Below are 14256 nucleotides of genomic sequence, written 5' to 3'. Positions count from 1 at the left end.
GGAGCAGCTGATCTGCAGTTAATGATTCAAACGGGCACTGGCTGTTCTGCAGGCCTCTGCCCCCTGGTGACTCCTCAATAAAATATGCCCTAACCGGTTTGGCTCAATGGATAGAGCGTTGGCCTGCAGACTCAAGGGTCCCAGGTTTGATTCCAGTCAAGGGCATGTACCTTGGTTGCGGGCACATACCCAGTAGGGAGTGTGCAGGAGGCAGCTGATCGATGTTTCTCTCTCATCAGTGTTTTTAACTCTCTATCCCTCTCCCTTCCTCTCTTAAAAAAAAACAACAAAATATATTTAAAAAAAAAATCAGTTCCTTTGTTTGGAGCTCACACCTAATCCGAGCACTACACTCTCTCTTGAAAATGCTGGTGGGCCCGGGAGCCAGTGTGAGGAACGCCTGGGGCCTGGAATTAAAACGCCAGGGAAGGGAGTGCCCAGCGACCCCTCTCACTGCACCCAGGAGGCAGCCTGAGACCTGGGTCTGCAGTGGCTACTGCGGCCCTGGGAACAGCACCAAGTCTAGCCGGCGCCCTCTGCTGGCTGTTATTTATTATCCCATCAGATCAAGTCTGTTGACATGTCCTGCTCTCACCCAGCTGTGAGCCAGCCTCTCATGGTCAGGAACTAGGCCTTATGTTTGCTTCTCCGTGAACCTACATGAGAGATGACCCGTCCACGTTGGTGGCCGAAGAGCAACCCAAATCGTGTCTTCGACCCAGTGCCTTCAAAGACCAACGAGACCATCCTTGTTCTAAAAAAAATTAAACATTTTTATTAGTATATTTATTTTATATATAAAAGAAATACAAAAAAAAGGAACACAAAGGAAACGCGTTTATGGCAAGTCGGACTTGTCGGGGCCCTCGGCCTGGGCGCCGGGCTCGGGCCCGCCGGGCGTCAGCAGAGTCCGCCGGGCGTAGTGGCCCTTGATGCCCGAGCTGTTGTTCTCGTTGAGGAGCTGCTTCTGCCGCTGCCTGTTGAGGGACTGGACGAGGCCCAGGACCACGGCGGCCAGTGAGTACTGCCCCGGCAGCCTCCTCGGGGGCAGGATGAACGGGTTGGGCTGGACCCTGCCCAGGAGAAAGTACGTCTTGATTTTCCCCTCCTGCTCGCTGATGCCCTTCACGTAGATCTCCCCTCGGTAGTCGAAGGCGAAGCCCTGGTCCTTCAGGATGAGGAACGTCTCCTCCGGGACCTGGATCCTGCCGCTGACGCCCGTGCTGTCCATGCGGCTGGCCAGGTTCACGGTTTTACCCCAGATGTCGTACTGCGGCTTCTTAGCGCCGATGACGCCAGCGACCACCGAGCCGTGGCTGATGCCTGTGGGGGAACCGGAGGAGCAGGAGATGAGAGAAGAGGGATCTACAGCCACGAGGTGGCCACACCGCCTGGGGTAGTGATCACAAAGGGTGTGATTTCTGCGGGTAGATTCCAGGGTCCCAGTTTTGTCTCTCATTAGACATGTGACCTTCGTCACTTACTTAATTGATATGGATCTGTTTTTTAAAAAAATACATATATATGTATATATATATACATATATATACACGTATACATATATATACATTTATATATATATATAGACTTCAGAGAGGAAGGGAGAGGGAGAGAGAGATAGAAGCATCAATGATGAGAGAGAATCACTGATCGGTTGCCTTCTGCATACCCCACACTGAAGTGTCAGTAGCCATGTACCCGCGTGTCTGCACGTGGTATTTTGTGTAAGAGCCACACTGAAGGGGCCAAAGAGCCGCATGTGGCTCGCGAGCCGTGGTTTGCTGACCACGGTCCTGGTTCATAGGTTGATGCTCAACCGCTGAGCTGCACTGGCCAGGCTGGACCTCACTTTTTTATGATCTGTCAAGTGGAAATAATAAAAGGAAGATGAAATGAGATGATATAAGCAAAGCCATTGGCATAGTACCTGGCAGCCAGTGGGTGCTCAAGAGAAAAGAATTCATATTCTCCCACGGACGCTGACTTAGCTCAGCCTGTGGGGTGCCAGGTTTACTGATACACTCAGCGTTGCAATGACTCACCCGAACTCACAGAGCCGGTCACAGTGGACCCACCACTCAGTCCCACTGGGGAAATAATTTTCTGACCCCAGACTATGCCAGCGGCACCCTGTATCACACCGGGTTGGCCCTGAGCCCAGAGATGTGTCCCGACTTTATGTCAAAGACGCTTTCGCTCAGGCCTAGAGTTCCGCTTTGCTTTCCCGCTCCCATTCTGTAGCCAGTGACTTCAGAAAGGACAGGCAAAGTCCAGGGGAGATGGTGGAACAAGCCCCGAACACCCCGTCCATAGATCAAAAACATAAAACGTAATTCCTTTCAGTGCAAGGAACAAAGGCACGTGGCGATCCTTAGATCAGACAAGTCAGACATTGGTATTTCTTGACCTTTTTTTACTTGAAAGCGGCTAAGGGAGTTTGGTATTTGGTAAAATGGCGCAGCAGCGAAGGGATCTAACACCAGGGCTGCAGCAACGATGGCTTTCGATTGGGTCCTAGCAGCCAGAATGTCGCTGGTCTCTGGTCTCAGGACACCCAGGAGCTGCTTCGGGGGCGACATCTGGGCTGTGTGATCTTTAGTCCCCCCCCCCCCCACACACACACACCGTGCAGGCTGAGTTTATGCGTCCTGGAAATGGGAGTGTGGACCAGAGCAAGGGCTTCCTGGCGCTTCAGGAGGCCCTCAAGACTCAGCAGAGACGCTGAAGAAATTGGCATGTGATACACACGATAAAGGGTGACTATTCACATTGCTGTGACTGCTGCTGTGTTGTCGCTTTGCACGAGGGCATCTCTAAATCACAGGAAGGGCGAACCGTGCAGCCACGTGAAGTGCCCCAGGCTCTCTGCCTGTCCTGCTGAATCCTCAGGAGCGGACTGCTTTTGCCTGAAGGCATTATCTGGAAGCACCAATACAGTGCCTGCCCGCTCAGCTCGCTTGGCGGGGGGACAGAAGTCAGAATGAAATGACTGGTGAGCCAGCTGCCTCCCTGAGCAAGACCCGCGTGGGAGGGATGCCGGACAGGAGGTGGGGGAGAGGTTGCCGCGGTCAAGTGTTTGCTTTGTCTTTCTGCACCCGGGCCAGTGTCCATGCCTGGCCTCCAGCATCTTCGGTGAGAGGCAGCCAGAGAAGTCCGCTGCATTTGCAGGAAAGAGCGTCCCTGGCTCGATGGCCAGGCCTGGGAGGGTCGGATGCTACCAGGCCAGGCAGCCCGGGGTCCCCAGTGGCCGCCCGTTGCAGCTACTCACCGATCCGGAGCTCGAAGTTGTTGAACGAGTGCTTGTTGATCTCCTGGATACTCTCCGTCAGGGCGAGGGAGAAGTCGGCCAGGGCGCACAGGTGTCCCCACTTGTCCTCACATTGCTGGGGGGCGAGAGAGGCACTCATTCCAGCAAGTGTGAGCATCCGGTGAGGGGCCTGCCCTGCTTTCTGACCCCACCCCACGTCCCTTAGAGGAAGTACCAGGTGTGCGGCTCCTGCACATTCAGGCCCTCCATGTCCGCAAACATGGGACCACAGGGGGTTTGCATGAGAGAGTAAGATAGGTGTGGATCCTGTCATTCTTCCCAGACCTGCCCCTGTCTGTTCAGGCTGGTGGGCCGAGTTCCTGTTCATGATTACTGGTGTGTGTGTGTACATTATGTGTAGTGTTGGGGGTGTGTGTATGCATGTGTGTGTATGTGTGTGTGTAGGTACATTGTGTGTAGTGTTGGGGGTGTGTGTATGTACATGTATGTGTACACATATGCTCCTATGTACATATGTGTAGTGTTTCCACTCTAGGAACTGTGTCTATTTCCTTTGAAGTGCTTCACTCACCAAACTCCAGTAGCCTCTGAGCCTCTCTGAGCCTCAGTTCTGTCATCTGTAAAGTGCGCTGAGCACCCTGGCCCTGCCTACCTCACAGGGAGTGGCTGGGATTGAGCTCTGCGCTCTGATGCAGCCGAGGCTGGCAAACGGGTTCGGTAGAGGGCCAGGCAGCACAGATCTCAGGCTTCGTGGGCCACAATTCTGGTGCAGCTACTCGGCTCTGCTGTTGTAGTTTGAAAGGAGCCGTGGACAAAGTACAAGCAGTGAGTGTGGCTGTGTTCAGTGACATCTGATCTGCAAGCACAGATGACTGGCCAGACCTGGCCGTAGGCTGTCCCAGGGACCCTGCTCTGGAGCGCCAGGCACAGGGACCAGTTCCTAGCATGGTCTTCTTGCCGGACAGTTACCCTGGTAATAGTTCTAGGTGTTTAGTTGGACAGAAAGCAAAGGCGGGATGAGAAGGGATGAGGATTCCTTCTCTGGAGTAACTTAGACTCATGTCCAGGTGACACTGATGGAGGACCTGCCAGGGGCAAGGCCTTGTGTGGGAACATGACATTATCGCGGGTGACTCGTCCACTAACCCCGGCAGGTGGATGTTGGTGTTCCTGCTTAACATGAGTTCCTGGCACACAGGCCACACTCAAAAGGGCAGGAGCTATTGTTACTCTTGTTGTTATTATTACATGCTACTTTTGGTCCTGAGTTTGGAGGAGAAAACAAAAGCAAGAACAACAACAAAAAAACAAAACAGGCTAGGATCAGGGGTTAGCAGCACCCACAACTAATCATAATCAGGGAACTGCTGGCCCTGATTTTGTTTATCACATGAACAGGGAGGTTCATAAGGAAGCCAAGAGGGTTCTCAGTCATGAAGAAGCGTCGGTCCATCCAGTGGACTCTGCTTAGCTCAAGAGCAACATGCGTCACACAACCGGAGTATCCGGTTCATGGGATGTTCTCCCTAACCCTCCCCTGCCTCCTGGTGATGGCAGCCTCACTGCCCCAGGCAGTGTGACAACACTGAGGCCCCTGCCAGAGGTTGTGGCTGAGTCCCAAGAGTTCCCTTACCTGCTTTTCAGGTGACAGGCCTGAGACAGCCATGTAGGTGCTGCCAATGGTCTTGATCTTTTCAATGTCTTGAAACCGGTCTTCGCCGACTCCGTCCACACCTTTGGGGACCCCTGGACCCGCTGGGATTGGACCCCAGCACCCGGGGGTCCTGAGACCAGCCCCCTGGCTCACACTGAAGATGCCCTGACCGGCCATTCAGAGAGCCAACATATGTTTATTGAACACCTGCTAAGTGCCAGACGCCAGGATGGGCGTGACCAGATACTCGTTAAGGATAGGCCTGTGACTATGAATTTTCAAAATAGACAAAGCTACCTTGTTAATTTGAAGAAGAAATCACAAATGTCCCGCAATCCATCAACACATCCTTTTGGCTCTATTTTTAACATGTGTTTGGAACCCTTCTCTGCCAGCTCCCTGGCCTAAGCCCCTGGTAGCGTATACCTTGTTTCTGTATCGCCGTAACTTACCAGCTCCTGCCCTTACCCCATATGCCCAGCGTGGACATCAGAGACATCCCATTCAAATGTGCACAGCCCTCCTGTGGCTGCCCCTTCCACTCAGGGTCAAAGTGAGTCTTCCCTGAGACCTTCGGTCCTCCCGTGCCTGGTCTCCTCGCTCACTTTGCTCCAGCCACACCAGCATCCTTGCTGATCCCCATGAGCCAGGCTTGCTTTTGCCTCAGGACCTTTGCTTTGCTGTCCCCCCTGTGGGATAGTCTTCCCCCCAAGGTAGACTGCTCCTCCCTCACCTTCTTCAAGTCTTTCCTCAAATGTCATCCCACTGGGGTCTTGCTGACCACCCCATCCAAACTGAACACAACATCCCATCCTGGGGGCCACCTACATTATAAGATAAGGAAGACGAGAGGAAACTGGCAAAGGAGACTGGTGGAGAGCTGACGGTGCAGCGAAAATAAAGACACAAGTTGGCAGAAGACAAGAAAGGAAAAAGGTGCCCCAAGAGGGAGGTGCAGTCTCCCAGGTCAAATCCCGCCGATGGGCTCACCCCCCCTCCCCCGCCCCCCGCCACCCCATGTGATCTCTTGTTTCATGGCTTCAACAGTCTCTTTCCTGAAGACTCCAGATGTATGCGTCCCCCTTGACCTTTAGACTCTTCTACACATTTGCTAAGCGACACCCCAGTTAACAGTCTAACAGGCATCTCTCATTGGCCATTCTCAAAGCCACACCCTCGGTCTTCTGTACCCACCTGCCATCTTGATTAATGGGGCCTCCATTTTCCCACATGTTCTGGAAAAAACCTCACAGCCCACACCTACTATGTCAGAAGCGCCGTGGCTCCGCCTTCAGAGATCCCCACTGCCTCTGCTGCCCAGGCCACCCATCCGCGCGGCCGGCCCTAGCCCAGGAGCCAAGTTCACAACAGACCCGTCCCCAAGTGTGAACTCTGGCCTCTTACTTCCTCGTGTTGGCAGCTCTTTGATGTAACTCCTGGTTCTCCACCTCTTTGCCTCCCTTTAACCTTGTAATATCCTCAGGGGCTCCTGCCAGCCTGGGGGTGGGGGCGGGCAGGCAGATGGAGAGGACGCGGTGGGGTGTCTACGGACCATGTTGCTACAGGCATCCTCTCAAAATTAAGCCAGAGCTGAGAACCTTGGAAAATTCCAGCTCCAGAGAAACTGTTCTGGGGAACATGGAAAACACAGGCAGGTGCTTTTATGATGTGCTTTAGTGTATGTGTGTGTGTGTGTGTGTGTGTGTGTGTGTAGCAGCCTTTGTTCATTACTTTTGTGTCTTGAGCTGAAGAGAAGCCTCTGCTCTGAGCTTTGCCCTGGCTGAGCGTCTGCCAAGTGCGCCCGGGCAGCCTGCCTGTCCTCAACCCAAGGCCGTGACTGCCAGGTGCCCTCAGACACCAAAGCAGCTTTGGTCTGCGAGCAGCCCTTCCTTCGGCTGTTAATACTGCAGCCCAGAGATCTCGGCATGCCCTGGGCTGCCCACCTCCCTCCCCGGCCTCCTGCGGGGAGGGGACACCCCCCTCCTCTCTTCTCTTCAGAACTACTTGACTGAGGGCCAATCTCAGGCCCAGGCAAAGCTGCCTCCCCCTCTGAAGGCTGTTAGGAGGCAGCAAGAGTCTTCATTATTTCATTCAGTATCCACGCAGCACACTTATCTACTGTACAGCTAAGAGCATCTGCGGGCATAATGGGTTCCTAATCGCCTCTTTATTAATTCACTCATCTGCGTGGCGCAGGGAGGTGCAAGGGGACTCCTCAGCCTTGGCCGGCAGGGGCTGTGGGCGAGGGATGGGCACTGCTGCAGACCCAGCCTTGGAGCTGGAGCGTGTGCTCCGTGCAAGGCCCTGCTTTCCCCTGAGCCTGGAAGGAATTGGCAGGCTCTCAGGTTCCTGTGGCAACTGCTCAGCGAGAAGAGCAGTGAGCCCCCGGGAGGGGCGGGCGGGCTTCGGGCTCAGCCAGGGCAGAACCTGGAGGCCGCTCTTGACCCAAAGGAACGAGGCACGTCTAGGTCACCCAAGGAGAGTGCACAGCGCTGAGGTTGACAAGCCAGGAAATGTCTTCTTCCTCATGGACAACATTCTCTTCCCTCTTTCTCCTTCTCTGCCCTTTCTCTTCTACTTCCTCCCCTCCCGCCCTCCCCTCTCCAAATTCCCGGTTCTAAAGATGACAGCATCCTGGACCAATCCCCTCCCTTAGTCTCACCATCTTCCCTCTGCAAACAAACACCCGTCTCTACCACTAGGGGCGCTGTCCTCTGTCTCAGATTTTGGGAAGACTGCAGGGTGTTTACAATTTAGGGAACAGAGATGCGCATTTAGTTCAGATTTATGTTTTGCAATTTAAAAACATGCTAGTGAGCCTTTCAGGAGATGGGGTGCTATGGAGTTGAAAATAAAACAGAGCCTGAAGTCTCAACCTTCAGTCAGATGATTGTTAATGGAGCTATTTCTATTTTTTTACTTGAGAGGATGTTTTGGGCGGTACTAGTCCTTCACCACCTTCCTATTAGCCAGCTGGTTTCCGTCTCCCATTGTGTAAGTAGTTAATAGAGCATCCGTTATGAGCATGTCTTATGTCCTAGGCACCGGGCTAGCGCTGGGGATGTCCCGGGATCCATGAGAGTATGCTTTCTATCTGCCTGGCATGGAGGATGGGAATACAGGTGCTGTTACCATGGAGTCGCCTCCACCCCCCCGCATCTCGAGGTCCCTGTACCGTACACTTACCACTGACTCCTCGTGCAAAGACAGCTCTTGGCCACCCTGTCTCTCAGAGGAAGTGATTGTGTCACTTATCTTGATCCTCACCCCCATCCCTAGGACATCTGAAATGGCCATCGTTGAGTTTATGGTCACAAAACCAGAACCATGAAATGCCCCTTAAGTGGGAAACAGTACAACACAACGATTAGAAACCAAAACAGTACGGGGGACCTGGGTTCCAATCCTGGCAGTGCCATTTTAATGGTGTGTGGCCTGGACACTCTTGGTGCTTCCGAGGCCCAGTTTTTCTCGTATGTTTAAAATGAAGGCTAGCCTTGCTGGTGTGGCTCAGTGGCTGAGCGTCAACCCATGAACCGGGAGGTCACTGTTCTATTCCCAGTCAGGGCACATGCCCGGGTTGCGGGCTCGATTCCCAGTAGGGGGGATGCAGGAGGCAGCCTATTGACGATTCTCTCTCATCATTGATGTTTCTATCTCTCTCCCTCTCCGTTCCTTTCTGAAGTCAATAAAAATATATTAAAATGAAGGCTAGCGATTCCTATCCTGTGGGTTTTGTGTGGAATATTGAAAATGGCAATGTGATGAACGCCTATAGAAATTTAACGGCATGGTTGTCTGCCCAGAACTAAGTGGCTAGTGGGGGAGGAAGACCTGTACACTGAGGGCTTCAGGCTCTGTGGTGGAAGGTTTTTTGAGTGTAAGTTTTTCATTGGAAAAGGACAGTATTTACCTGGCTGGGGGGGGCGGGGGGTTAGAAGAGGCGTCACAAGTAGGGTGGGGGTTGAATTGACTGTTAAAAGACTTGGGTTTTCCTCTGGCCATGGAGTCTAGGGAGGGAGGAGGGTGAGGTGAGGAGGGAATAATCTCTGGGCAGAAGGAGCTGTGTGTGGAACAGCTAGGTGGGCCCGATGGCTTGTAGGTAGCTAGACGGTGCTGGACGGGTAGGATGTAGTGGCAGGTAAGGTTGGAGAGGGCACAGGGACAGTAAGTGCAAAGCCTCAGGTGACCCAAGGAGCTGGCAAAGGGGAGCCACTGAAAGGTTTTGGGTGTCAATTGATATGACAAAATTCTCCTGCCTTTGGTCATTGCCGATGGTGAGATGCAGGAGGGACAGCAGTTAGGAGATAATATGGCTCAGAGCAAGACCAGGAAGAAGGGATCCACGGGACTCAGGAGCCAGATGGAATGTGGGGATAGGAGGACCGTGTCCAGGTCATGTAGGAGGTGCTGTTGGTGCCTCACCCAGACCTGCTTTACGGGGCCACCCTGCAGAATGCCCTGAGGGCTGGCTGCTGTACGCTTTTTCGGAGACTTGCCCAGGCTGGCGAAGCCCCTTGGCTGGAAATGCTGGTAGGTTATGCACCCCCCTGGGGCAGCCCACAGCCAGTGGCTGACCAGTGCCGAGATGCAAAACCTGGCCCCCTTGCCTCGGTGGGAAACAACTCCATGGTACACTTGTCCTCCTGAACTCCCCGGGGATGGAAGGAGAAGGCCCACTCTGGCCCAAATCTGTGACTGTGAATAAAGTGCAGCACGAGCCCCCTCCTCTCCCCCATGTTAGGTGTTCTTCACACAGGAGGCTGGACAAAGGAAGTCCTGTCTAGAGTGTGCTCATCCTGTGTTCAGGTCTCTGACCAAACGCCAATTGATGGCTTTGCCTTTGGCACTTTGAGCAGATGGAGAAATGTCCCCATCGGTGCCCAGTCGCTGTGACGCTGGTGCCTGAGTAGCCTTGGTTTTGCCATTTGCTAGCTGGGTGACGCTGGGTTAAATTACCTGGCCTCTGAGGCTGTGTTCTTGCTCCCCCTCCCCCTCCCACAGTGAGAAACAATAGCATTGATCTCGTGATAATTGTGATGATTAGATCAGATGACACATGTTTGTGTTTATAGTGCAGCCTGGAATTCTGTAATGGTCATGGCTCAATGACTCACATAATGCTGTGACCACAACGACGGCCACTGTGACTATCAGTTCCCCAGGCCTCGGTTTACCTCATCGAAGTCCGCAATGATCTCATTCAGCAGGCGCAGGCACTCCACGCCTTGGTTATTCATTTCGGTCTGAGAGTAAAAGTCCGCAAACCCCGGGATGGAGGCGAACATCACCCCGACGGCATCATAGGATTGAGAATACAGCTCCTGGACAGAGGGACACACAGGGGGAGCCAGAGACAGTCATCAGAGGTGAGGCTCTGCGAGGACACTCCCTGTGCAGGCGTGCACCTGCACCCAAGCACAGTATCCCCAGAGAGGACGCTGCCATGTCAACACCGTAACCATGGCATCACCACCATATGGACCGGGATCATTGAAATGCATGGCCTCCAACTCAGCTGGGCTCAGAGTTCTGACTGCCCAAGGCTTTGTCCCCAGCCTCCTGTTCTGTTGTCCTCAATGGCCAAACCACATTCCTTAACGTCACCCTCACTTGATTCCTCTCAGTAGATGATCTCTTACTTCACTGAGAAATCTGAGGCTCTTGGCATTCCAATACTCATACATTTGTCTACATTCATATTTATTGTCATCAACTCATGATTCTGGAGACTAGAAGTTTAAGGTCAAGGTGTTGGCACGTTGGCTCTTTCTGAGGCCTCTCTTCTTGGCTTAGGTGGTCTTCTCCTCCCTGCCATCCCACCTCAAAGGCATGAGAGGAGCCCGGGAGGAATTGAGTTGAGGTTGGAGAGGTGCTGTCAATTTCTGGGGAGGGACAGTGACAGCTTCAGCTAATCCCAAGAAAGGGGACCAAAGGAATACATATCCTGACCTCACTCTCCTTCCCTTCCCTCTGGTCTCCTACACAGCACCCCCATTAATGACCCTCAGCTGGGTGCCAGAGGGTGTGCGGGGTCATTGATGCAGCCCAGGCAAGTCATCCCCCACCACCCAAGTAAGCAGGGAGAAGGGTGGGGGGTTTCCAGGGGACCCGGAAGCGCTCCAGCCACCTGCCTCCACTGTTAGAGAGAGCCCATCATTCAACTGGCTCTAATCAGCTGCTTTGAGTGTGCCATCTGTTTCTTGCTATTTGGGGCTCACAGAAGATAAAAATATTGTGAGCTGGGGAGGGAGCAATGAATATAGAAAAGCTATTATTGCCTTATTGCCACCCTCCTCTGGCTGGATGTACAGGTTTGGGCTCTGGGGAGGGTTTTGAGCATCCACACCCTCCCCTCCCCCATGCCGAGAGAAAGACTTTGGTTCCTCTCTGCTCAGGGAGCTAGCTCTGGTCCTTCCTGGCCGAGGATGTCTGAATCCAAGTTCTGTGTTTCTTCTGTGAAGTCAAGCCCTCTCTCTGCAGGGAGAAACTAGGTCTGAGACCGGTTGGTCTTATTAGGATCCTTTCATGACATTCAGGTCTCTACTCAAATGTCACCTCCTTAAAGACAGCTTCCAAAGCCCCCTCAATGTCAATGCCACCCCTTTTCAATACTGTAGCCCTCATTTGGCTTCTGTTCTCATAGAACTGTCACTCCGGGCATGAAGTTGTATAGCTATTCATTTTAATGTCTGCTTTCCCATAAAAACACATGCTTCATATCAGCAAGGACTCTCTTCTTTGCTCACTGTCTGAATGCCAGGATCTAGAACAATGCCTGACACATGGTCAGCCCTCAGGAAGCATCTGCTGAGCAAATGAGCGAATGAATGGTAGGGGTTGGGGCTGTGATTGGAGAGAGCAGAAGTAGTGGTGACTCACATTTATCAAAAAATAATTACAGCTAACAATCTGTGTGCTCTTAGAATGTGCCAAGCACCGTATAAGCACTTTATGCACAGATGTAAACGTCATAACAAGGGATAAAGTAGGGAAGTTTTGTTACTTTGTAGGTGAGAAAAATGAGGTCCAGAGTTCATCACTTGTCCATAGTCTCAGAGGGAGCAAGAGGGGGAGTCGGTTTTGAACACAGGGCACCAGGCTTCCGGGTCCATCATATGGCCTTTCTATACCGAACCTGCCACACACCTGGCTGCACTGGGCACCTTGTGTGTTCCCACCTGTTTTAATTCTCACACCAACTCAGCAAGGGTGACATGGTTTCCTCATTGACTGGATGAGGAAGGAAATGGACTCAGAGAGGTCGAGTGTCAACTCTTTAAATATTTATAAAGCCTCAAATAAGCATAATGAAGGCTGAACCTCCCATTGGTTTTGCTCAGTGGGGGTTGGCCTGGAAACAGCTGATGACCTGCGGTCTCAGCATCCCTGGCTGGTTGCCATCCTTCCCGGACATGGGCAGCGTGCGCGTGCTCCTCCCCACTGCCCCCAGATCCCGGTGGCTTTGCTGTGTTGATGGAAAAGCGGTTCTCCTTTCCGTTCTCCTTGGGTTGGCCTCGGGGCGCTCAGTGTTTCATCCGCTTCTTCTGGATGTCATGGTGACCCACATCAATATTTCCTCTGCTTTCTTGGCTTCGTCACTAAGCTCTTGCCACGAAGCCCCTGACCTTAGGGAGCCTTGAGGAAACCGGGCCTGAACCTAATTCCAGAGAGCGTCACCCATGGGGTGGGCGGTGCCTCGACCTGCACCCAGGAGACGGTCCAGGGCCCGGGTTCACCAAGAGCTGGCTGTTGGAGCAGCGGGGTATTCATTCGCTCAGCTCCTTCCCATGGTCATTCCGTGGCTGCTTGGATGAGAGAGGGACCCTTAGGTCCCACCCAGCTCCATCCTAAGGCCTGGGTCACAGATCCAAATATCTTTATGCAGGAGAAGGGGCAGGAGACAGATGGATACATTGGAGAGCCTACTCCATGCCTGCAGGCATCCATCCAATCACAGATTAAAACAAAGAAGCCAACCAACCAGCCAGCCAACCAGGGAGCATTTCCCCTGACCACACCTGCTGTTGCCAGCCACTGACGAGCAGGTGATCTGTGCACACACATATGTAAAACTTTACAATTCCAATTCAGTCTTGCAATGGACATCTTATTCTGTCCATCTTACCGATGGGGGACCCGGGGCTGGGAGGCGGTGTGTATATGTCACAGTGCTGGGCAGTCTCGGGGGCCTGGCACCAAGTGGCAGGTATGATCTCCACCACCACGTGCTCACGGGACAGGGGGGTTTTCCCTGAGCTTGGGCTCCATGTGTCCAACTCACCCCACCCACCACCACCCCTTCTCACCGGCCAGACGAGCCTGGCTCACCTCGTTGTCTCGGTCCTTCTCCAGGAAATGGCGGGCCACGTGGCTGGGCAGGATGTTCCGGAGCATGTTCTCATTGTGCTCCCTCAGCTCCTTCATCTCGTTGATCTCCTCTTTGGCCTGAACCCGCCAAAGGAAGTCCAGGCGGGCAGTGTACTCCAGCTGCAGTTCAGGGGAGAGGAAGAGGGAAACAGGTGGGCAGGCAGCTTCAGGCCCACGTGTGGCAGGTGGGGAAAGCTGCTCAGGAACCTTCATGAACAAAACAGAGCCACATCTGGGCATTTGGGGAGGCTTTTTGCCTGACACAAGAGATCAGAGGATGATCCCATTGCACAGGGCTGTGTACCTTCCCTTCCTGATATTATGGCACCTATAACTACGATCGTTTGTGTGATGTCTGATAATGGCCATGTCGCCTACTGGCCTGCAAGTGCTATGCAGTCAGGGTCCTTTCCCCTGCTCAGCAGGACATCCTTACCATGTAGCCACAGGCTTGGCCCAGGGCAGGTGTTCAATCAGGACTTACTGACTCAATGGAGAAGTTATAGTAATCAAGCCAGCTGACACTTAGATGGTGCTTATTATTATTCCAGGCATTGTTCTAAGCAATATACATGTCTCCACTCCTTTCATTCATACAAAAGCCCTCATAGGAGTCATTATGATCAATCCTATGAGGAAATGAAAGCAAACATGGTGAAGTAACTTGGCCAAAGTCACACACTAGTTAGTGGGAAGCCAGGATTTGGGCTTCACTCCAGAGCCCAACCCGAGTCTGAATAATACTGGTAGCGGATGGACTTCACTCAGTGATCCTTCAGGCACAATGTGATAAGGAAAATCATTTGATGTACAAAGAGCATTTGTGAGTGCCGACTACATGGTAGGCAGTATGCTAAGAAGCCATACACACACACACACGCACACACATACCTGCATATATACATACACATGATTCTATGTATACACATGTTATTGTTATTATAACATTTAAATTATTTAAAAA

At 52.7% G+C, this 14256-nt stretch overlaps 1 protein-coding gene across 3 annotated transcripts in view; it reads right to left on the bottom strand.

Annotated features, from left to right (window-relative positions):
• Window positions 1–838: 838 nt before the first annotated feature.
• The window catches only part of ADCY8 (adenylate cyclase 8), a 132125-nt gene continuing 118707 nt past the window's right edge, over window positions 839–14256 (bottom strand). For all 3 annotated transcript variants that reach the window (XM_006093291.3, XM_006093292.3, XM_014459675.2), the window contains 6 exons: window positions 13254–13412; window positions 10100–10246; window positions 7025–7028; window positions 4902–4990; window positions 3269–3383; window positions 839–1323 (listed from right to left, as the gene is read on the bottom strand). In XM_006093291.3, the coding sequence (XP_006093353.3) occupies window positions 839–1323; window positions 3269–3383; window positions 4902–4990; window positions 7025–7028; window positions 10100–10246; window positions 13254–13412 (999 nt within the window). The remainder of the gene's footprint in view (window positions 1324–3268; window positions 3384–4901; window positions 4991–7024; window positions 7029–10099; window positions 10247–13253; window positions 13413–14256) is intronic.

Source organism: Myotis lucifugus, unplaced genomic scaffold (genome assembly GCF_000147115.1).
Source record: "Myotis lucifugus unplaced genomic scaffold, Myoluc2.0 scaffold_113, whole genome shotgun sequence".
In the NCBI taxonomy this organism is placed as follows: Eukaryota; Metazoa; Chordata; class Mammalia; order Chiroptera; family Vespertilionidae; genus Myotis; species Myotis lucifugus.
This window is presented reverse-complemented; position numbering and strand designations above follow the sequence as displayed.